Consider the following 23,762-nt stretch of genomic DNA (forward strand, 5'->3'; position numbering starts at 1 on the left):
CCCCTCCCCTCCCCTCCCCTCCCCTCGCGGCACGTGACCCCTCCCCGGAACGTGGCATTGTGTAATCACGTGACGCGGCGCGGGGGGGGGGGAGGAGGAGGAGGAGGAGGAGGAGGAGGAGGAGGAGGAAGAAGGAGGGGGCCGGGAAGGCCGAGAGGGAGGAGGAGAGGAGGGAGGGGGGGGAGGTGCAGCACGGGGCGGGGGGGTGGGGGTGGGGGGGGGGGCGCTGCGTACGCGCCGGAGCGGGGCGCGAAGATGGCGGACGAGGAGGCCGAGGCGGCGGAGAGCGGGCGGCGGGGCCTGCCCGAGCTGCGGCGCCTGCGGGAGCGGCTGCTGGAGCTGGAGACCGGGCTGCGGGAGAGCGGCCAGCCCGCCGTGCAGGCGGCCAGCGAGTACTGCCAGCAGCTCTGCCAGGTCAGCGGGGCCCCCTCCTGCCCTGCCCTCCCCTCACTGTGTGTGTGTGTCTGTGGGGGGGGGGTGGTGGTGGCGGTTGGCCGGGGGCGGTTGGCTCCCAACGGTTCTTTTCTCCCCCCCCCCCCCCCCCCCCTTTTCTCATCCCCTCATCCCCCCGGGGGTTCCGGGCCGCCTCCCTGCCTCCCCCCGGCGGGCTGCGGGCCCCTTTGTTGCGCTCCGCCGCTCGGCTTTATCCCAGGGCCCTTTGTTCCCGGCCCCCCCTCCCCGCCTGCCTCCTCCTCCTCCTCCCCAGGCTGGGGTTTGGGGGTGAGGAGCCATAGGGAGCCCCCCCCCCCCTTGCTGCTTCCTCCTCCTCTTCCCCTTCCCTGTCTCGCCCCCCAACGGGTGAGGGGGCTGAATTGGAGCCCCTGGGGACAGCAGAAGGTTTATGGGGCTGCCTCTCGCCCTGTCAAGGGAGCCGGGTCCCGCCTGGGGGCTGAGGCTCAGCACCATTGTGTGGGTGCCTGGGCATGGCCAGGCCCCGGGCAGGGCCCTCGGCAGGTGCCTCTCCTGAACTGGTGACCCCGCCGAGCATCCCTGGCTGAGCAAACTTCATGGCGTTGCCTGCTGCTAGGGCCGGCTGCTCCCATTTGGTCATCTACGCGCTTAAACATCATCCCCGTTTCTCTTATGTATCCTTCTTCATCCAGCATTGGGTATGGCACAACCTGTACAACAAATTCTTACGTATTTTACTCCTGAAGCACTGAAATTTGCAAAAACTGCTTCAGCTTCAATCTCAATTTTCACAACCAGCATATCCAATAACAGTGGTAACATCTATTTACGTGTTGCGGCCAACCCTTCGTGGTCCATAGACAACTTTCCAAAAGGTGTAATGGCCAGGAGGCAATTCAAAGATCGGTTTTACTCCTGTCTCATTTGTGATTTTATATCTCCTCTTCTAAAGAGTTTATTCCTGGTGGTAGCCATTGTAGCGTGCTCATTTGCATGTCTGTCACTTCTGGATTAAACTGGGCACTACTTTTTGGTAACCAGGGAGATTCACTACTAAATATTTTGAGCATGCACCGTTCTCATATTTCATGTCACATATACAGCAGTTGTGTTTTAGGTTCTCTTTCACCAAAATTTATCACGCTGCACTGGGGTAGGATGCCTGCATAGATGCACGGGAACGAGATGGGTTTAGGTTGGCTCAGATCGCCGTGTTTGTTCTCAGCCTGCTCAAGCTTTGTGACCACTTTCTTAAATTTGGACATGCTGAGGTGGAAATCTGGCTTTCCTGCCTCTGGCCCGCTTCTGACTTTTGAATGAGCTGTTCGTGATCTGATGGGGTTGGGTAAGTGGGAATGAAGACACCGTTTATGACTGCTACCAAGTAGATCAGCAGTGTCAAAAGCAAATTTATCGCTTAAATTATGCTTGCGTGTGCTTAAGGAGTGACATTGTAGTTACTTGATGTTAAAGTTGAGCAAAACCTAATTATTATGGTTATAATTTTAGTGGCCACTAATAGAGGTCCATTGTAAGGCCTGAATTTGTTAATTCTTTCTGAAACTCGCACCTTTTCCGAACAAGTCTTCTGTACCAAAAAGTTACGTAGACATTGACTTAGATAAAAATCTATGCTATCTGGAGATGTGTTACCGTCACTTCTATACCAGGGTTAGTGGGAAGGCTGTGTGTGTTTCTGCAGGCTGGAGACTGATGTGTAACACTGAGAGTGAAGACGTGCCAGGCAGTATTGAAAGATGCTGCTTTTCACACTTCAGGCTGAGGTCTAAACAGATGCTCGATGTAACGAGTGGTAATGCTGTTGGGTGGGGGCTTTTCCTGCTGGTTCAACGGAGGTGTTTTTGGTTTCTTAATCTGTTCACCTGTGCTGGTAGTGCCAAAATACCGCTTCAGCTTCTTCGATGGTTTTAATGCTTCATTGGAGCTAACACAAAAATGCATTCGTGATCTAGGTAGTAGGCTTAGCTACTGAGCATGCACTACGTGACAGAGGCTATAGAAGATTCATGTAATGGTAAAAGCAATCTTGGAAGTCTGTGTTTTAAATAAGTTTAAGTGCACCTGCCGTGATTTCTAGGATAAAGTCTTTTAATGTGTATACGTACAAGAATAATAATTGGTCTGACCATATGTATAAAACCAAGCATCTCTTAACAGTCTGGAAGTGTTGTGCTGAAAAAGCATTTTAGTGTTTATCTCAGTGTGACTTCACGTACGTGTTTTGGGGTTGTTGTTTCTCTTTATTTTCAATGCTCTAGTTTCTAGGCATGAAGTAAGTACGCAGAACTACTTGGAAATCTCGTGTCCTTATTTGATTTTGCCAGGTGTTGACACTGGAGAGACCAGCAACCATATAGCTTGTAGCCATAAATTGATTTTTTTTATTAATAAAGTTGGTAGCGTAATGTCTGAGAAATAAGCATATTTACATACTGGAGGAAGCTAAAGAATCTGCAGTAGAGCACTGAAAGAGACTTGGATTCAAAGGGAAATGAGGGATTTAACTATCCTACTCTCATTAAATGAAGTGGGAGATGTGCAGCCAAATCCTTTATCTAGATTTTAGAAATCTGTTTAAACTATTCCAACTATTATAACCCAGCATTGTAGATTAGTTGTTGGAAGCACAGAAAACCAGGACCCTTACACTAGAAAACCTTGCGCCTTGATGGAAAATAATGTTATTCCAGAACATTTTTTTCTCTCGGAAGAATAAAGTTTACTTTGATGAATTTTATATGAAGCATTCCATTAGCTATAAATATTTGGGTTCTGTCCTTGCAGCTGACTGCACAGTGAAACGTTACAATTATTCTTAAATTTTAAGTGGATTATAGACGGTACCTTGATCTCGTACCATATCTGCATAATTGTTGTGTTCTCCCTTGTCAAGATGCGGTAGAGAGCATTATTTTTAATTGTTATCAAGCCAAATTCATTGTTACGGATATATGTAGAATGACTTTTTAATTGTGGTTCATGCTCTTGTGTTGCAATTTCGTAATTAGCAAATTCATGGCAAACAGTTATGTTGTCAACAAACTGTGTGTGCAGACGGGCAGACAAAACAAGCATCTTCAGCTGGAGCGACTAGAAATTGAGAGTGTGAATTTTGCAAGAGTTCACAGTGGTCCAAGGAGGGATTTTTCTTGTCGCCATGCCGTAGCTGGTTAGATTCTTTCCAGGCTTTGCTCTTCAAGGGTATCTGTTGATTGTATTTAGTTACAGAAGAGCAAAATGACTTTTATCTGTTTTTCCCCTGAGAGCTAGGGGAACATGATGCCAGGGGGCATATTCAGTAAGTGCTGCGCTCCTTTCCACTGCTCGCTGACCGTGGTAATCTTTATTTTCTTAAATGCTAAATTGGTAACAAAATTTCTTTTCTAGCTAATTAGTTGTGAGGTCTTTGAGGGTACCTCTGCTTACCCTGAGTATCCTTCTGTAGCTGGTGTGTTGCATCTTTGATATTATCAGTCTTCCCTCCGTTACTAGTTTTGACTTCTCATCTATTTTCTGAATCTCCTACAGAGGATATTTTTTCTCCTGCTGTACTTTGTGGTACAAACTCTCCCGAGCTAAGAGGTTGTCAGGTTTGTTGTACTGATGCGCAAGTTGTCAACAACTAGTGAGTTACATTAAAACTCTGAAAATAATCTGGGCTGCTGTGCTGTCCTTCCTCAAGAACTCAGCCTGTGCTTTTTTGCCTCATCTGTTGGTTATCTTGTCACTGTTTTCTGCCTGTTATGAGAAAACTACCTTGATACCTTCAGGTCCTACCCCACTTCTCCTCCTCTCCGCTCATGTCTTAACGTGCTAGGTTAGGTCTTGATAATGTTGGGAAATACTAATCTGATAATCATTAGCGAAAACTTTATTACTTTATTGCGTACTGATTACAGGTAATCACCAGTGATTTGTCTGTACTGGAAGTTACTCTGACTTTCTTCATGCGCCTGAATTGTTGTTTGGTTTTTATAGCTCAGGCTCTTTCTTCACAATGTTATGATGCTGTCACGTTCTTCACTGTTGTCATCTTCCTTGCTTTTAGTATCTACATTCTTAGCTTTCTCTTCAGACTCAAAATGACTGAAATAATCTTCAGTTCTGTCCATAGAAGTTGGAAATAAAGCCTTTCTTAAATCCTTCAACTACAACTTTTGGATTTATCCAAACCCAGACTGTCTTAATCTAATGACAAAAGAGTGTTTCAGAAGGCGTCTTTATTTTTCTTGTTGGAGTTAGAGTACGATCCCTTGCAAGGAGTCATTGTGTGTATGAAGACCTCAGCAGCCTTTGAAGGACTTGTTTGCTGTTTCATCGAGCACCTGTGTGATGTCCTTCCTCCTGATGAGACCATATGATCAGTATTCACTGGCAGTGAAAAACACCATCAGCAAAATTTCAGGTGCTCTTCTAGTACAAGACGTTTCCTCTGTTTCTTAATAGCACGCCCAGTTGCTTACTCCAGACAACATTCACCAAACTCTTCGTTAAATGCAGCATCCTGCCTTGATTTTGCTTAGCTCAACAGCTAATCGTGATCTTTGGATGATACTGTCACTTTCTGCTGGAGTAAAGTGACTTTTTGGTGAAATCAGGTGATGGATGCTGGCAAGGTAAAGTTCTTCACTTGTAAGCAGAATCTATGAAGACACATTATTATGCATTAACCATCGGTGGCCTAGAGTATTTTCAGTGGAATGGTTTGTGCTCTTGCTATTTCTTGAGCTTTCAGTTTAATGATTTCCTGCGTAATCAGGTCTCTGTATCTTCTTTTGAGTATGCACAAATTCTACAGTATTCTTCCATTTTTCATGTGAAAAGTATTTTCTTTAGAGTCCAGTGAGTGATTTCTGCACTGAGCTAACCCTTAAAGGCTTCTGTTTTGATGTCTCCATCTCTGCGCTTTTGCTTCTACCACACTGTTTCTTCCTGATCTCACAGTAGATTTTCTTTACGTACAGTACCACTGTGGGCGTAAGATTCACATCGTGACTTCTAATATTTCTGTTTTACAATAGTCCCTGTGACCTCTAGGTCATCTGCCGTTCAGGAGACACAGCTTCCAGAAATCGCAGTGAATCCTCTAACCGGCAGCATATCACACACGTTCCCAAGGGTGCAAAGAAAAGCACCTGTAAGCACTGCAAAACCTTGTTCAGACTTTGAGCTGCTTCAGGCACATTTCTGTTCTTTCATCACTATCGGACCTGCCACGTTAAGTCACATACTACCTTACTGACCTGAAAAAAAGACACCCCCTGGTTTTTATGTTAAACTGTAAGAGTCAAGGGAATTGTCATCTTTCCAGATAAATGTGGTATGGGTGCTTATCTGGGCATAATGTGTCTGTGCTTAGGAAGAGCACCCTCACAGTTCAGGGTAAGTCTAACCAATGACCTTGATTGTTCTTAGTTTTTGTCCTCAGTAATGGCAGAGCTACTTAGCACTGTGCCAGATAGGAGCTGATTTTCACTAGAACTTCTGAGTTCTGTCCAATAAGGTGTGTGTTGTTTTTTTTTTAATTAATAAGAACTTTGTGTATCAAAGTAAGTGGATGTGATTGAAATAGTTAATTTTTCCTACCTGTGAATCTCTTTGAAAATCAGAATCACGTTGATGTGCTTTCCTACTCATGCTAAACCTTCTGCTATGCTGTCAGTCCTTTATTTTGTCTTGATGATAGTTTCAGTCAAATATGTTTGAGTGTGAAGTTCTGGGATGTGATACGCATTGACTTCTTGGGATAGCGAACACATTCAGGTGGTGCATTCAGTTCAATGTGTATTTCACTCATGTCTTAACTTATTTGTGCTATAGCTCAAGTCTGATCACCTTTATAAAATGTAGTTTTCTGTAGTTTATTTGAATTATTACCCAGTTACTTACTAGCTTACTTGGACAACTAGAACTTGAGCAATTAGTTTTAGATGTGTGTGTGTTTTATAAACTGCATATGAAAAGAGCTGAATCTTTAATAGCAGCCTTCTAATAGTGTTGTTGGGCAGGTGGCAGGGACTCTACCTCAAAACTGCCACTAAAACGAGTTTAAGATCTACTGCAATAGGAATTGTATTTTCATTATTGTTCCTTTTACTTGCTGTCAGTGTAAAAATGGATAACAATTTATTCAAAACCAGGAATAAAATTTTCTTCTTTACTTAAAACTCTTCAAATAAAGGTAGAAGTTAAGTCAAAACGGTCACGATAATTCCGTGTTTCAATTTGGAAAACTTCCCTTTTGAACTGGCTGGGTTTGGCAGTGTGCTCCCAACACAGAACGCGCATCTGGAAGAGATCTCGGTCACATAGACCGTGATTCAAAAGCAGGATTAGTTTTTGGTGTAAATACTATAAATGCTTGTTTAACCTTTTCTTGGAAAATTCTGGTAAGAAAGATTCCCCAAACCCTATAGGTCGTACGTTTTGGTTCAGTTATGCTTGTCTGTAAAGGTTTTGTTTCCCTTGCTTCCAAATTTAATCTCTAATCTCTTGGGGGAATTTAAGACTATTATGATTTATCCCATCCCTAGTAGACATGGAAAGTAGCATATTCCTTTCCTGATGGAAGCACCATTTATGTTCTCAAAGCTATTCCTCAGTCCTTCTCCAATCATCGCAGTTCTGAACAAGCAATTCAGTAAGACGGTGACTATCCATGTAAGGCTGCCTCATAGTTACCCTGATGCAGATTTTTTGCTGGATTAAAGTTACGTGATGTTTTTACTGGAGTTAAGAAAATCCTTCCTATCAGCAAACTGCCATTTCTTGAAGAGGAAATACTTTCAACCAAAAATGAATACTTGCTGGGTATGAAGTGTAGATTAGCTAATTTTGCTCCATAGCATCTTTGACACTGATCCTACAAAGATGGGGAGATTTTTTTTTATTTTTTTTTTTTTAAAAAAAAAGGGGGGGGGGGGGGAATCTTGCTTTACCTAACCCTTCAGCTATTTAAAAATAAAAATCTGAAGACCTTACTGTAGACTTCAGTTTAATCGTAGTAGGTGGCGGCGTTTGCATCTGTACTACTGTAATTAAACATACAAGGTACTTGTGTACTGGCGAATGTATTTCTGCCATTAGTTTTTTTCCTCACAAATCCAGACTTTTTTACCTCACTTTTGAAGCAATATCAATAATGTTGCTTTGTAAAAGGGCAATTATCTAAGCTTTACTGTTTAGCCTTCCCTGCTTAAAAAAACACAAAATGATGAATGCTGAATATCTTTATTGTGCAGGACTGTATAAGGAGTGTATTTTTGATAATATTAATGTTCAGTAAGGTATCTCATAATATCAAAACACCCATGTTGTGTTTCTTGTAAGGAAGGCATCTATCTCTTTGTTCAGGACACTTTCTGAAACTTTTTATTATTTCGTTAGAGAATGAACAGCTCGTGACTTTAAAACTTCAGGGAAGGCAGCAAAAAAAAATGCTTTTTAGGAGAATCTTTTACTTCCACTGTGACTGAGAAACAAGGAGTTTCATGTGGCCTTTTCCACTTGCTTTGCCATTTAAATGATATATATCTGTGTGTGGATATTCACTCGAGACTTTATACATACAGGGTCTATATAGCAGGTGATTCTCTGTAAGACTTTGTTGGATTAGGGATCAAACTGGTACCACGAGTAGGAGGCAGCAAGATGTTGTTTCTGAAGTCTTACACAAGCCACAAATGCTATTGGAAATTTGTGTATGTACAGAGCATATCGTCAGGAAATAGTGCTCCAGGCATTGATTTTATATCTTTATTATACTAGTACTGTTTATAAAGGTCTCTGTGAAAATCCTTGAGCAGTTACAGTACAGGGTGTTACAATGCTTCAGTTTTTGTCAGGGAAGCTGGCATGAAGTTCCTGTGTCATCAGCATCTCTTAAATAGAGATGTATAATGACTTGGAAAGTTAATAGGTAAAAATGTGGGTTAGAACTGCCTTGTAAAATAGTATGCCCTGTTTATTAGGTCTGTGTCTTTGTACACGTTAAGAACTTAATGTGTTTTAAGAAGCATGCAGGTGTTTCTCTGAGGCGTGGAATGCTTTTTTTCTATTCTATTTGCCTTTCCAAATATGCATTAAAGACAACTCTGTGGTATTGCTTCTGGGATCTTTCATCTCTACGGATGAACTGCACTGCTTTCATTTGGGAAGAGTTAATCTAATAATACCTAGTACTCGGCAGAACAAAGGCATTCACAAAGAAAGGCATATGTGACATCAAAAAGGTGATGGGACTTTATACAATTATTCCATGACAATAAGTCTCATCCAGTAGGAAATAGGACTAAACCTGCAAAAACACCGTGGCTGTAAATTTTGCAGGTTTATTCCAATCAATTTTTTTCTCTATCTTCTCTTCTATAGCGGTTATGTAGTCTTGTAGTATGTTATATTTCTGGCTTGATGATTCCCTGTCTGGAGCTATTTATTCTGGGGAGCAGGTAAATCACGTTGGATATTTATGCGTACAATGCACTGAATATCACTTCCGTGAATCAGTGAAGTACGTTCAGTGACCAGGCATTAAATCAAATTATGAATAAGGAGTTCCTCTGTCCTGTGATTGCTGCTTGCCTCAGGAATTTGTGATAGTACGCTGTTTTGTAACAGAACGAACACAAGGAAGAGGACAAGCAGAGAAAATATTTAGAAACTCAGAAAACAAAATCTGAACTTGTTTCTTTTATTGTTGGGGGACAATAGTTACAAAGGGAATAGCTGGGATAAAAATCCATATGAGTACATAATAGTGAAGATGTACGTTTTTTTCATCTCCACGTCCTGCAGCCCTGGAACTTACATACCAATCTAGTTGAAACTGGTGTGGCAATTAAATCCTGCTTCTGGATACCCAGGTGGGCTTTACAAATCCTACTGGTGTGATGGCAGGAGCTCCCGGTTCTGCTGTGGGCTGTTTGTTAATGGGATAGAGTGTAAACTTGGCTCCTCTCCTTCCTCACACGTGGACGTAGTGGCTGTACCTTGGCACTGCTGTAAGGACACGCTTGGTTATTGGACTCCCTCTGAATCAGGCAGACGTTGCCTTGTTCTTGCACAGGAAATTTGGATCAGATGGAAGCATCCTCTGGGATGCCAGTTTGACCGTACTGAACAGGCAAGCTAAAATGACAAGTAACCTTTCTGTGGAGGAGGAGATCATCAATTAGGTTCTCATCAGAATTAAAAAAGGTCTTCAGTAGTGCTAGAAGAAGTTGCATACGGCTGATAGACGGCTAATGCAAGTATGTTAAGCAGATGAACTACAGAAATATTTGTAACATCTCATTTTACTTGACCCACCAGAACAGGTTCAAGTCATCTATATTCCAGGAAATACACATCTTTTCAGATTAGTAATAGTTATTTTTGGCTGTCTTCCTATTTTTAATCTGCCCATATGCCAGTCTGATAATTAAAAGAATAGGTAAATTGCATTTCCTGGCAGTGGATAAAAGTTTACTGTAATGAACATCCCACCACATTCCTGAAATGCCTGTTTAATAGCCAACTGCTGAATGTTGTTTTTAACTAAACACACCAAAACATGAAGGTTGGGAGGACAACATTAATCTGAGGCCTGGATGAGAACTCGAGTAGAGAGAAATGTAGCCTGGCACTATTGTAACTTCTCCCCTTATGTAAGGACGCAAGAGAGAAATCGTAACCGCTGACAAGATCAGAAAGAGCATATTGAATGCAAAATGCTAAAAGATTAAAGGCAAGCCTAAGGAAGGATAATTTCTGCTTTCTGTTACTGTGTGTGACAAAGGATGAGACTTAATGAAGTCATTTCCTGATATTTTAAGTAATTACCTTTTTTTTTTTTTTTTTGAAGCAGTTTATGGATTTAAGCAGAGAGTGGCCATTCATTTTGTAGGTAATTCTACTTCTGTTTCTAAAACTAGCTGGGTTTCAAATCATAATCAAAATAGTGACTAAAAATCAATGGGAAGAAAGGCACCTTTTATTTTGCCTCTCTCAATTTAATAATTAGCAGTCTGAGCTCATGAAGTATGTGCAGCGTGCCCTGATGAAAGACATACAGCGTGCTTGCTCCTTTAACATATATCTGGGGAGAAAAGCATCTCTCTATCAATTAACAGCAAGTTCCGTGTTTGCTAATTAACTTTCCAGAGAGAGTCGTCTCCGTTCCTCGCTGTCTTTATTTGTGATATTTTCTTGGTGATGGTAGGCGGCCTAATTATGGCTCTGAGAGTTGTGGCAGCCTTGAGCCCCTCAAGCCTTTCTTCTGTTTCTGCCTCTGTGGCAGCTGAGGTGCTTCTGTCAGCCCCTGCTCCAGTGCAGACTCTGCCTTAGAAATGTAAATATGTCTTCCGGTGGCGTTCTTGTATCTGTCCTGGTTTAGCATCAGTGATTTTGGGGGCAGTGGTAATTTGCTGTGAAGTTGCATGCATTGGAAAATGCAGCTGGATAATCTTTTCCTTTGTCACGGCAATTACTTTACCTGCAAAGTGAAGTAGAAATAGGTGGTAAGAGGCCTGGTTAACTACATATGCTTGTGCACTGGAGACTTAGGCACTCGTCTCCTTACAAATGGACTTCTAAGAAGAATTTAAAATTAAATTAATCACAGTGTGAGTTTCTTTGTCAATCATCATTGCATGGATTCTTCCTGCAATTAGTCCTAAGTCTCCTTCACGTAGATGTGCAACAGAGAGATGTGAGCTATAATCATGTAGTTGTAGAGAACCACCAAGATCATTAAATAACATGATGGAAACGAATGTAGGGAAAGGAGGAGGGAGTTCAAATAATGGTTGTACTCCTGCATCTTCGGGAGTAATGAAAGCTGTTCAGTTAGTACATGATCATGGTAACTATGAGATTTGTAAAAGACTTCCATGAAGAAGACCTAAATAGATCTGTGAGTATGTTTTTAGGGGAAAAAAATAATAATAATAAAAAAAAAAAAATAAAAGTAGCTCATGACAATTATCATTATCGTCCAGACAACACCAAGCCATGTGGTGTGGCCAACACGCAGGAGGGAAGGGTTGCCATCCTGAGGGACCTGGACAGGCCTGAGAGGTGGGCCTGTGCGAACCTCATGAGGTTCAACAAGGCCCAGTGCAAGGTCCTGCACCTGGGCCAGGGCAATCCCAAGCACAAATACAGGCTGGGCAGGGAATGGATTGAGAACAGCCCTGAGGAGCAGGACCTGGGGGTGTTGGTTGATGAGAAGCTCTCCATGAGCTGTCAGTGTGCACTTGCAGCCCAGAAAGCCAACGGCATAATGGGCTGCATCAAAAGAAGTGTGGCCAGCAGGGCGAGGGAGGGCCGTGAGGGATCAAGGGGCTGAAACACCTCTCCTTTGAGGACAGGCTGAGGGAGTTGGGCTTGTTCAGCCTGGAGAAGAGAAGGCTCTAGGGTGACCTCATTGCAGCTTTTCAATATTTAAAGGGGGCTTATAAAAAAGATGGAAAGCAACTTTTTGCTCAGTCAGATAATGACAGGACAAGAGGATATGGTTTTAAACTAAAAGAGGGAAGATTTAGATTAGAGGTTAGGAGGAAATTCTTCATTCAAAGGGTAGTGAGGCCCTGGCTCAGGCTGCCCAGAGGAGCTGTGGGTGCCCCATCCCTGGAGGTGCTCAAGGCCAGGCTGGATGGGGCTTTGGGCAACCTGGGCTGGTGGGAGGTGTCCCTGCCCATGGCAGGGGGTGGGACTGGGTGGGCCTTAAGGGTCCCTTCCAACCCTATGGTGATTCTGTGATTATTGACTTTTTATCTTCTTCCTCAATTTCCATATTTTTTAATTTTCATAGGATGATATTCAAGAAACTTATTTTGTATAATAAACTACTGTATATAGTGGATGTACGTATACATTATATATATTTTGTACATAGGGATGTATGAAGGGGTTGAAAACAATGAGAAGGTGAATCATTCATTGCAGGGTAATTGATAAACTTTACTGGATTTCAGGAATATTCTAATTCTCTTTATTACATGAAAATTAATTAGAAGTTAGTTCTTTGGCAGGTACCTTTTCCTGGAAAAGTTATTTTTCTGAACTAACTTACTGTTGCCTTTGAAAATCTCCAGAAGGAGAGCTTTCCTTCAGTATGGGTATACAAATGAGTTACTGCAAGATAAGCATACAGGGCTTGATTTCCTGCTGTTTCTGTGCATCTCCTTTTCCCTTTATGGCAAGGCTTGAGCATAAACCTTAGGTCTGTGTCTTATTTCTGCAGTTCTGCAGCAAGAAAATTGTGCCATTGTAATGCAATGTATTCTTTGTGTTCTGGTGTGATAGACAACAATTCAGCTTTATGTGGTTGTTCTGGAAACTCAGACTGAAGAAAAACGAAGAGGGTGGTGAGGAGAGAATGCTTATTTAAAATATATATATTGTATATTGCCCAAGGCTTGCAGACGTATGGAATTTTGCAATACTGTTTTACGGATTACCTTTAAAACTGCTCAGAAAACTGCAAGTAGAAAGTGCTTGAGCTAACACCTAACCATATTAGTTCTTGAGAAGTGACAGTCATTTACAGCAGAGCGTGGATACCTACGTGTCTGGGTACAGCAGATACCATACAACATCTCAGTGCCATCACCTATGTGGTACTTCACACTGCGTACAGAGTGGACTGTTTGTGTTCCAGAAGGAGAAACATTAATAGAGGCAAGGGCATGTAAACGTGTTTATACACTAACAAAAATAGTGTCGTGAACATCTGTGTTCAGTAGATGAATGAAAGTAAATGGCTGAAAGAACAGCTTCCAGATAACGTAGCATATCCATAAAGGCTGTGTGCACCAAAATAGCAGGTGCCTGTACGTTAGCAGTGTGGCTCAGACCAGAACTTTGTTTTGAAAGTGGTGATCTCAGCAGCCCTGCTTACCATACATTATTTCACAGCGTGGAGCATTCTGGCAGTGTGGAAATTGGCTGCGTTTGGGGTGAAACTAAACCAGGAGCTGTGCCTCAGAAGTGATTGCAGGCGGTCTAATTCAGCCACTACAAGGTTATCTAGCGACTGGAACCAGCTGAAAGCCAGCCCCAGGTGGGATCTCTGGTGGTGCTGTCGGAGTCCAGTGCTCTCTGACCAGGTTCTTTCAGGTATCCCCTGCATGGACGGTGGGATGCTTAATACCAGGTGTTCTTCTTGGAAGATGTATGATGTTACACAGGGCTTTAATTTAGAAAAGTGATACAGCAGTGCACTGAAATAACTATACAAACACAAGAGAGCAACTGCAGTAGATGGTAGGATCTTAACACAAGTGTGCCCGTTACTGGTCTCTGTGCTTTGCTTTCACAATTTTGGGTGTCCCAGATGCTGGGGAGGAGTGTGGGTTGAAGCAAGCTCAAGCCCACTGCTCTGTTCAGAGCTCTTCTAGTTGTTCAGATATTATCCTGTGCTTTGGGCTGAGCCATGTATTCTCTCCCCCAACTTGCCACTCTGGCTAACTCAGGGAGACATTAACACTTGCTTAATGAACATAGGGAGGAAGATTTATTCAGCCAGTTGGTCCACTCAACTGCTCATAGCTGCTTATCTAAAACCAAGGCCACTCTCCAGTCCCCCTTGTGCTGAGGTAAAATCAGCTTCTTTGCAGCAGCAGTGCTCAGTCACACCCGGCGTTATTCCCTGAGCTGCACGGGCACATCCTCCTTGCCCATCTCTGCGGAGCCTTTTTCTGTCGTAGGGATTTATTGGTCAGTCACATTCCACCCCGAGAGGCTTAGTCAGCCACGGGTGGATGTGTTGTGGACTCAGCACCAGCTCTTCTGCTGTGTGGATCCGTCTTCATTGCAACGCATCGTGCTGAAGTCGCTGTGAGCTCTTTGTGGACCAGCAGTTACCTGCAAACTCCCATGGTGTATAGTTTTGAAGTTTTTGCTGCTAACCTGCATTTCTGAATGAGTCTCTCGACTTTGCTGAGTAGTGTTTGGATTCACTAATTCAGTGCTTAGTAATCTTGACTTTGCTCTGCTTTTAACTGCAGGATAGAGCAGCTGATGGTGTAAGGATGGGGGTGTAGAGCAGCTGGAATTTTTTGTTTGAAGGAAAAGGTAAAAACAGGGAGTGTTGGAACTGCTGCCTTTCAGTGGAGAAGAGGAATAGTAATGAGGAAAAAATTAGATAGTTCTGTACGATGCCTGCAGAAACTGAGAATGAAAATAATTGCCTAAATGCAATCTCGTAGTAAGTGATAGAATTGAGTCTGGCTTCAACCCTCCCTTCTGGGCACAAGTCAATATCACCACAAGAATTAAAGCAGCATCAGCTGACTCTTCAGCCAAGGACATCTTGACTTTCCAGAGCTGTGCTTTGCTTAACTTTACTGTGAAACAATTCAAAAGCAGCACTCAAAATAAAAATAGTTCATTGGCAACTTAATTTTGAAAGGTTTTGAAAACAAAAACTGAGTAAAAATTGGAACTGATGTTCTTCCATCATGTGTTAATCCTAACTGTAATTTAGATAGTACCTGCACAGTAGAAGAGGTGATCATATTTGGTGATGTAATCCTTTATTTTATAAATGCAGTCTTGTGTTCCATACCTGCTGCAGTTTTGTTCTGTTCTGGATTATATGGCATGATAATACCAAACAGGTAAGAGCTAATACTCTCACAGTGTTTGTGTAGCTACAAAATTAAGATAACAGTGGTAAACAAATTGGTAAACAAATACAGAATAAGTTAACTGGTATAAGTCTTAATTTCCATAATTAAGCTGGTTTGGAAATGAATTAGAAGTGCAGTTCTCTGACTTTTTGTAAAAACAACCTCTCCGTGCACAGATCTAAATAATGAAGATAAAAACTAATGTTGTTGTCTTCTTGATATGATCTGGTTCTTTATTTAGGCGTATCTGTGAGGGCTGGGTCATGTCAGAGGTTTCCGTTCTGTCTGAAGCTTTTGTGAATGTCTATGGCTTTCTGTGTAATTTTTGTGCTAGGCTTAGAATCCCTTTGCATATAAAGCATGCCAACTGAAAAAGCAAAAGGAGAACAGGCTGTTTGTGTGAGCTTCTGTGTTGGAGGCAATGTGAAATGAAAGGAAAGGTGGATTGCAGTGATGGTGGTAGGGGAAAAATACCTTGATCCAGAGGGTTAATGCATTACAGAGATGTGATGGATAGGCAAGATAATGTAGAGGTGTAGTTTGCTCTTTAAAACTCCTTGAAAATCATCTCAGCCGTAGTACTTGTTTAAATGTCTTCGATATTGAAGTCTCACAGGAAATCTGAGGTAGACTTTGTTTGAATTAGATATTATTTTATTAAGTTTTCTTCAACGTGTGGAACTAGTTCAAGAACTATTCAAATTTCTCCTTGAATATTCCATTTGACTGACATCTCACTTCAGTGGTCTGTGCTCACACAATGTGCACCTTAATGCTTGTTGCATCCCAGTAGTTCCTTAGCTGCCTCTAGCTTCCTTCTCATAGCAGCAAACCCAAATGCATGGGACCCGCAACTGAAGAATGCTTTTAAAAGCATCAACTTCTTCTATTTCTCCCAAGTTGCAAATCATAGGCGAGTTTAAGCACTTCTCAAGACTCCTTATACATGATGAAAGGTTTGTTCTCCATCTTCTGGTAAAACACTGAACAACAAGGAGGAGAGAAAGCAGCTCACAAGAAAGGTGGTCTTCAGCTTTAAGGAGCTGTACATCACTAAGTCTGAGAGTGATGATATTTAAACAGCTATAAAGATGGTTCTGTTGTTCCTTTAGGTGAACAGAAGAACCTGAGGTTCTGGTGAACTTCAGGTTCTTCGGAAGAACCAGCAAGATACCAGCTTTGTTACCTGAAAAAGTTCTTATCCCACTGTTGAAGGAGACGTCAGCAGCTGCCTACTCGATCCGAATGCAGATCAATTCAGATATAGTTATGTTCCTCGTGTTTTATCACCTAGGTTCAGGGGCTCTGTCAGGAATTAGGCTGTCTTGCAATTTGTAGCACTTGATTACCCATGCTCTGATGCTGTTCAAGGACTTGTCACCTCTGCTTGCACATTGAGAAATTCCCTCTTGAAGAGGGAGGAAAAAATATCCTTAAAAAGAATAGAGAGCGTTTCCTCCTGGTGTACTTATTCCCATAAAGAGAAGTCTTTCTTACAACAGCCATTCAGTGTTTTTCCACTCCTTTGATAAAGGCATTTTATTTCTCACCATGTTGCTCTGCCCCTGATCTAAGCAATTGGTTTGTTGTGTATAATAGCTTTATTTTCATATTGCTGTTCGCATGCTATAGAATAGTTTGAAATATTCTAACTCATTAATCTGTGAAGTACTTGGGGTTTATATGGGTTTCCTGTAGGTGTTGCGCTAATGAATCTATCCGTATTAAAAAGCACCATTCTATTTATTTTTTAAAGAAACATGTTAATCTCATCTTGGAGCAAGCATATAAGCCTGTACATTCAAGAGACTGTTCTTGAAGCTTCTTTATATGATGGCTTAACTGCTGAAATGGAAATTCAATTGCCAGTTTCTTGAGATCTCAAAATGCTGTGGTGTCCACAGAATCCCAATATATGCACTATGATGTTCTCTGTTGTTTGTGCTCAGTTACCCTCCCTGCTTCCTTCTCCGTGCTGTACCTCTGAGATGTATCAGTGTCTTTCGTTTATGGTACTGGTCCCGAATGTAGGAGCTTTCAGTGACCACGTGTACCGTGTAAGAAGTGACTGGCAGAGACTTTGAAGACTGAGCATGGACATGTGCCTGTATGTGTGTTTCCAGCACTGGTGAACAATTCGTCTCGCAGACCCGTGTAGCAAATGGTTTGTGGCATTCTTATTCCCTGCTGCACAAATAGCTCACTTCTGGAAGTGTTACTATAAATAAAATCTTTAGGAGAGTTATTCGGAAGGGACCTACAATGATCATCTGCTCCAGCTGCCCTGTCTGAAATACTGGTCTCTTTTCTTTTGAACCAGAGTTAAACAGCCAATTAGTTGGAGCTCATAACTATTGCACCTAAAGGGAAGTCATCAGCGTGAAACACGCATGTAGGAAATACTGTTTCAAAGAGAAGCAGATTTGGGTTTGGGGAATGAAAACTGCCCTAATGTTGCAGACCCTTGGAGTTGGTATTGGGGGTCTTTAATGTACTAACTGGGCTATTTTTTGTTTCTGAATAGTACGCAGTTCCTTTGTCGGAGAAAAAATACATCAGAGGAGTGACCTAGTCAGACTTCTAAATCCTTACGTTCTGTTAATGATCATCTGCAAGGTACAGAGATGGATGAAAAAGGCAAAAAAATGAAATACTGATACTTGAAGGGGAAGAAATGATTTTTTTTAAAAAAAGAGACACAGTAAATCTCACTTGTATAAGCTTCAGTAAAATTATTTTTGAAGTGTCAAAACCAAAAAGATGGCAGTTAGTGCTAGAATGAGGACACATAGGATACTGGATATTGGGATACAGCAGGTGATGTTTGTTTTCAGTTGAAGTTTTGGTAGAAGTGTTAAAGCTTGCTTTCAAGACTACATTTTAACTTTGTAATCCAAAAGAGTGGGTTGTCCTGGTAATACAGACTTGGTTGGAATCATCCCTTCCTTTCTCCTTTCTCCAGAGGTCAGTATGGCTGCGTTGTCAGTGTTTGTCACATCCAGCAGCAGTCACTTGGGATAGGAAGACTCCAAAAAGACACAACAAGCATTTTCATGGCCTTAGAGCTGCTGTGTCATCTGGCATTGCCCAATTCACCTGGCACATCAGTGCATGCTTTAGTAACTTAGAGACTGACAAGCAGGAGGCATCTTAGACTCCTTATTGTGCATTATGTTCTTAAAAATGCAGCTGCGTCAATTCAAAAGGCAGTTCTTGCTCAATTGAGGTAGTACACATGAAATTTAAGGCCGAGAGGTGAAATAATTGCAGGCAGATAGTAATGTGGAGTTCCTGGAGGCTAGAGTATTAAAGTTACTAAAACTCTTTGTGCATAGTTCAGTAGCTGACCACAGCCAATATATTTCATGACCTGAAAGAAGTAAATACCACAGCCTTTATCCTTCCCCGGTTTGTATGGAAAAAGAAAGTGCCTCGGCTGGTGAGTACCATTTGAGCAGTACTTACAGGGAGCAAACAGTTCACAGCACTTCAGCTAATATTCCCGCTCACTTTTGCTGTGCGTTTCCAAAAGTCAGTGTCTGCCAATGAATATGAGTTTATAATGAGAGCTAATACAGAAGGCAGCAGTTTCCAACGAATATGTATTTAAATCATATACATATGTGTGGCATGCTCTGCTGCTCTTAAAGCCAGATAATAGTAGCACCACAGTAAAGTGATTTAGCCTTCAAATGAAAAGAATTTTTTCAGGCTTCTGACTGATGGTTTACGCGTTTCTGTATGAGGTGTGTGTGTCTCTGGCACTCAAAGCTAAATAAAGAGGATTGTCTGTTTTTCCCACTATCTGAAATGTAGGATTTTGACAGGAAACTCCTTTTACAAAAAGTACAAAGAAGGATAAAGATTGTGGCAGTTGATGTTTTTGAACTAACTCTAAGGCAAAAATAATTGAGATTTTTTTCAAAGCAGTCTTGTGAACTCAAAGCCTTACAAAGGCAAACTTCAGAGGTTCAAATACAGAAGGAAAATCATGGATATGTTGCTTCCCATCTTCCCGTGCACTTTAATTTCTACTCCCTAAGTTGTAATCTTCTAGAGAGGAAAAAGAATCTCACAGGTCAATGTTTTGTATTGTTTCACTAAATCAAGAGAAATGAAAATTTATCGGAGTGGTTTGAATGTAACAGTATAGGTACACAATTGGATTAAAAATGGAGAAATGAAGCAGGTGCAAGAAAGATACAAAACCAGAATGGGCCTGTACAGTGCAACGAGAATTAATTCTTTGGTGTTTGTATCTAGGCTTGTTGCTTTGCAAATAATGCCTGAGAGCGTCGCTCAGGATAGCATGCGGTTTCTGTACGACTGTCGCTGGTCTTCAGCCCAGCTGCGCAGTCGCATGCTGAGGTGGGAGAAGGATATGGAAGGGAATTAGAAAATTAATTCAGAAGACTCCTAAAAGAAAACAAAAGGAGAGCTTTAACTTTGTGGCCAGTGAAATTCTATGGCCAGTAGTTTAATTACTGGTCTTATTCAATTCATTAATTAGGTATATGAAGCATACCTAACATACTACAGAAACATCTGTGGCCAGTTCTTAATTTTCATTCAATTTCAGAGCAAATTCTGGTCGCTAGTTTCAGAAAGTGTACAGTCTGCAAGGCAGTTACCATGAAACTCACTGCCTGTTAGTTGGTATTAGTGTTCTTCAGAGAAGAAATCAGATATATCTGTCCATGTTGTCCTGCTGATTTCATGCAGTAGTTAAAGAGTCTTAAGACAACGCTTTCCTCCAAAGAAATAATTCTGCATTCTTTGCTTTGTGCTAGCACAAGCACTTGAGTCTACACGCTGAATGTATTTGGGGAGCTGATAGGAATTAAATCTTGTTCTGTTTCTCGCTGATTAAGGATTAGCTCTGGTCACAGATTTCCTCAAGGTCCAAACAACCCTTACCCTATAAATGGTATTTAAGAGATGATAACGAGTGAATGTTAGGAAAGTAAAGGGCTGCATACAGTGCAAGTAAAGCTTGCTAGTGCTAGTAAGCACAGAATCGCTGCTTGTTTCAATTGACAGTAGTGTCAGTGATGCTGAGAAAAACTGTTCCTTCTCTGTTTGTATTAACCTATGTAAAGCTGTTCTTCTAGCAGTGAACTGCATGTGGAGCAGGGAAAGAATGAAGATGTTCCCATGCCCTTAAACTGGAGGAGACGGAGACAGGGCAGAGAACTGGGGTCACCTCTGCTCTGTGTAACTTGGTCTGTACTGGGAGCTGGCCATGGTGGTGGTGATTTTTGGTGGTTTGTTTTTGTGTTCAACCCCTGAGAGTTGGAAACCAAGTGAGGAGGACTGTGATGTTCCCCTACGCAAGAAACTGGATTTATTGGCTTAGACCTATACCCTGTACCCCTTCCCACTACTTCTTGGGTTTTCTGTTTTTGAAATCATGATGACACCGCAGAACAAGAGAGGGGCAATGAGCTCATTGAATTCAAAGCGTTGCCTCAAGGACCTTGATCAGTACGGGTGTTTTGTGGGGAAGGGTGGCTGGTATGCCATTTGAAGAGTTAAATAGCCACCACTGTATCAGCTAACATCAGGAAAAAAATCAAAGAACTAGAAATGATTTTCTTTTAAACAGAAGCCAAGACGTTGTGGGCTTACAGCCCACAGATCAGGTTCCAGAGTTAATTTTGTGGGCTGGATCCTTGTATTGAGACCTGGATTTACATATATTTTTGTGTACATACATGTTAAAAATTAGATCTGTTCTACTGTTGCCTATGTCTTGTTATATACCTCTCTGAGATACGCTGTTTTATGTAATCCTAAGTCTTTTCCAAGTCTAGAGCTTCAAGAAAAGATGAGCAGTGGCAAAACAAATATTTTCGGGACTTGCTAATCCTTAAATCAAGGCATTCTTTATAATAAACTATAAGTGCTGTAATGTTAGAAGTCCCTTGAAGCTGGAAATTTATCAAGATACCCAAAGTCTGGGTGGCTTTTGAGTTGGACAGTCGACCAAAAGTTTTTGTTCAAGTATGAAGTGCTGCAACATCAGAAATTAAGCATTAGTCACATTTTATAATGGTGTGTACCCAATGTTCGTTCAGTTGCCAGCTGAATAGTGTAAAAAATCAAAACTGCTGTAAGTTTTGTGGTGCTGATACTTCTTACGTCTGGAAGATTTATTCCTGTACTGAGCTACTTGCTGGTCCCACTGACAGGTGGAGAAACATTGTTTGTTTAAAAACTTAATTATGGATGAGTTTTGATTTGAGTGGATTCAAAGTTAAAGTTTGTGAGCTTGGCTTACGTACATCACAGACCTGCTAGGTGTCTGTGTGTCAGTGAACACCCTAGGGTGTCACACCCACCTTATCTTAATCATTTTTATAATTATGTAACGTTACTTGCCGTAGCTACTTAGATAACATGTGGATACGATGGGGTTTGTGTTTATAAGTGGAGGTGTTAACCACTGGATCCCATGGTGGTGTCTATAGGTTTGGCCATGCACATAAAAGAAGCAGGATTCCTTACTTTTATTGTTTTGGGGTTTAAATTGCTTCCTGCCACATCGAGGGCAAGCACAGCGGTCGTATCTGAGAGAGGAGGAGCACTGGCAAAGCAGCTTGAAGATGAAGTGTGAATTTTTTTGCTTGCATTCATATAACACTTTGCAAGAATTCCCTAAGTCGCACGACTCCAGAACATACCAATTGGATAGGAGTCCATGAGAGAGTTTAGAACTTGAAATTTCTCTTATGCTCTTATTATAGATACTTTATCCCTACAGTCTCCACCACCAATAAACATCTCAAGTCCTCTTCTTCACCCACCAAAGTAGTATGCACTGTTTCAAATAATAAATGGTTCCCTGTTTAGCTTGGCTTTTTCCTTATTGCTGAACTTAGCTTCTTACATACCACAGAGTATGTATTTTGCTGTATAAAATGTTCAGATGCCAAGTAGTGTAGTTTTGAGCTTTGCTCACGTGGTACGTTAGCCAGAAATGTTCAGATGTGGTTGTTTTGATCTGTCAGAGTAATTGGTACTGTGAGATTTGGAGAAGGAGTGGAGTTTGCTTGTAGGGGAGCTCGAAGACTCGAGTCTTTTTGAGTTATTACAGAAATGCTTTACAGAAAACACAGTTTATGACTTCTAAGAAATTAGAATCGTTTCCAAGATAGATTTACTTAGACTTTCTGTGGTTGTTTAAGCTCATTTGTAAAATTAATTTATTTTCAGGTAACAAACAAATTTGCCTGGCTTGAGAATAGCAGAATTATTGTAGTCCCAAATGAAGAAAAATGTAACTGAAAGGCAACTTGTCTTAATATGATCACTTGCATGTGTATTTGCATGTGTGTGGATTTAGGTACACGTTGATGGAAGAGAGAAACTTCTTTACCCTTGAAGTGTTGCTAGAGGTTGTTCCCCTGCCCCATCCAGTTCAGTATTTGGGTACGTGAAGGAGAATTCACCTGGCCTTGCCGTTCCTAAAGGAGACATCAAGACCGAGTACTCAGGAGTCACTGCCGCAGTGCCTTAGGTTCCCTGCTCAAGCTGCTGCATCTCTGGCATCGCTGCTGGCGATCTTTGGTGCCATCCAGCTCTTGGCACCTTCTTGTACCAAGCCCCACGTGGATCAGCTTTCTGCCCAGCAGTGGGACCTGGCAGGCCGTGACCACACGCTTACAGCTGCAGCATGCTTCATTCTAATTCGCTCACGATCAGGCTGACAACACAAGCTGTGAATGAATAAAGCTTGCCCTATTTCTTGAATCAGCCCCTTCTGATGCTTCTTGTGAAGATGGCTTTGGTTTTGGATCAGCCAGTGACTGACACGTGCTGGAGGAGAGGTCAGTGGTGGTGCGCCAGCTAAGGGTGAGCCCTGCCGTGGTGGGAAGGTGTCTGGGGCATCTCAGGGAGTGCTGCTGTCACCCTTCAGCCTGGCTGTTTGCTCGGACTTGTTGCTTGTGCTCTTTTTCCAGCAAGGATGTGCTGGTGTCCCCTCTGGTTAGTCCCCTGGGCTTGGGCAGGTATGGAGGCAGCAGCTCCAGGCACGTTCCTGCATACCGGGGCAAGCTTGCCTTTACTCAGCTGTCTACAAGGGGAAAGAATCCGAGCTGAGGAGCTGAAGAAACATGTAGGTGTGGACTGCACATGTGGAACTGCAGTTAATAGCAAGTAATCCCTTCCTTTTGTATGGGACGGATTTTTCCCACAGCTGCAGTACTGTAGGGCTGCTCTCAGCAGAGGAGGTTGCCCAGTGTGACATTTGGAAGTAGAAACAAACACATCCTCTGGTAGGTGCATTGCTACTGCAAGCATTTGTGTAAGCGCTCTGATAAAGGTTGGAAAAGATAAAAATGTATTGTCTGAACGTTACCCATGGCTAAATACTTTCCACAGCTTAAATCACAGATAGGACATTTCTGTTTTGTTTTTTTTTTAATTGCACAAATTGAAATGCTTCCATTTTTTGAGCATTCTCGTGTGTACGCTGCAGCTGAAATAAAATGCAGTTTGGGTCTCACAGAGGAACAAAACTTCGCTGCTGTGCTCTGAATACAGCACTTGGCTTGATTAACAAGCATGTCCTGACTAGGGAGATAAATAACTTAATGAGGCCCAGGGCTGGGGGTAAAATTCTTTCTTTTTATGGTCGTAAACGGAACACAACAATGATTCATTAGCAAAGCAGAATGTATTTGATTTTCTTTGTACAGTGGCAGTGCTGTATAGTCT

The 23,762-nt window shown here is 42.0% G+C and overlaps 1 protein-coding gene across 1 annotated transcript in view; it reads left to right on the forward strand.

The window, feature by feature from the left end:
* The first annotated feature begins 238 nt into the window (after window positions 1-238).
* ZNF292 (zinc finger protein 292) overlaps window positions 239-23,762 on the forward strand; it is a 58,466-nt gene continuing 34,942 nt past the window's right edge. The window contains exon 1 of the mRNA XM_082758331.1: window positions 239-414. Within this exon, the coding sequence (XP_082614457.1) occupies window positions 256-414 (159 nt within the window). The 5' untranslated portion in view covers window positions 239-255. The remainder of the gene's footprint in view (window positions 415-23,762) is intronic.

The sequence above is a fragment of the Aythya marila genome (genome assembly GCF_965140915.1).
Source record: "Aythya marila genome assembly, chromosome: 3".
NCBI lineage: Eukaryota > Metazoa > Chordata > Aves > Anseriformes > Anatidae > Aythya > Aythya marila.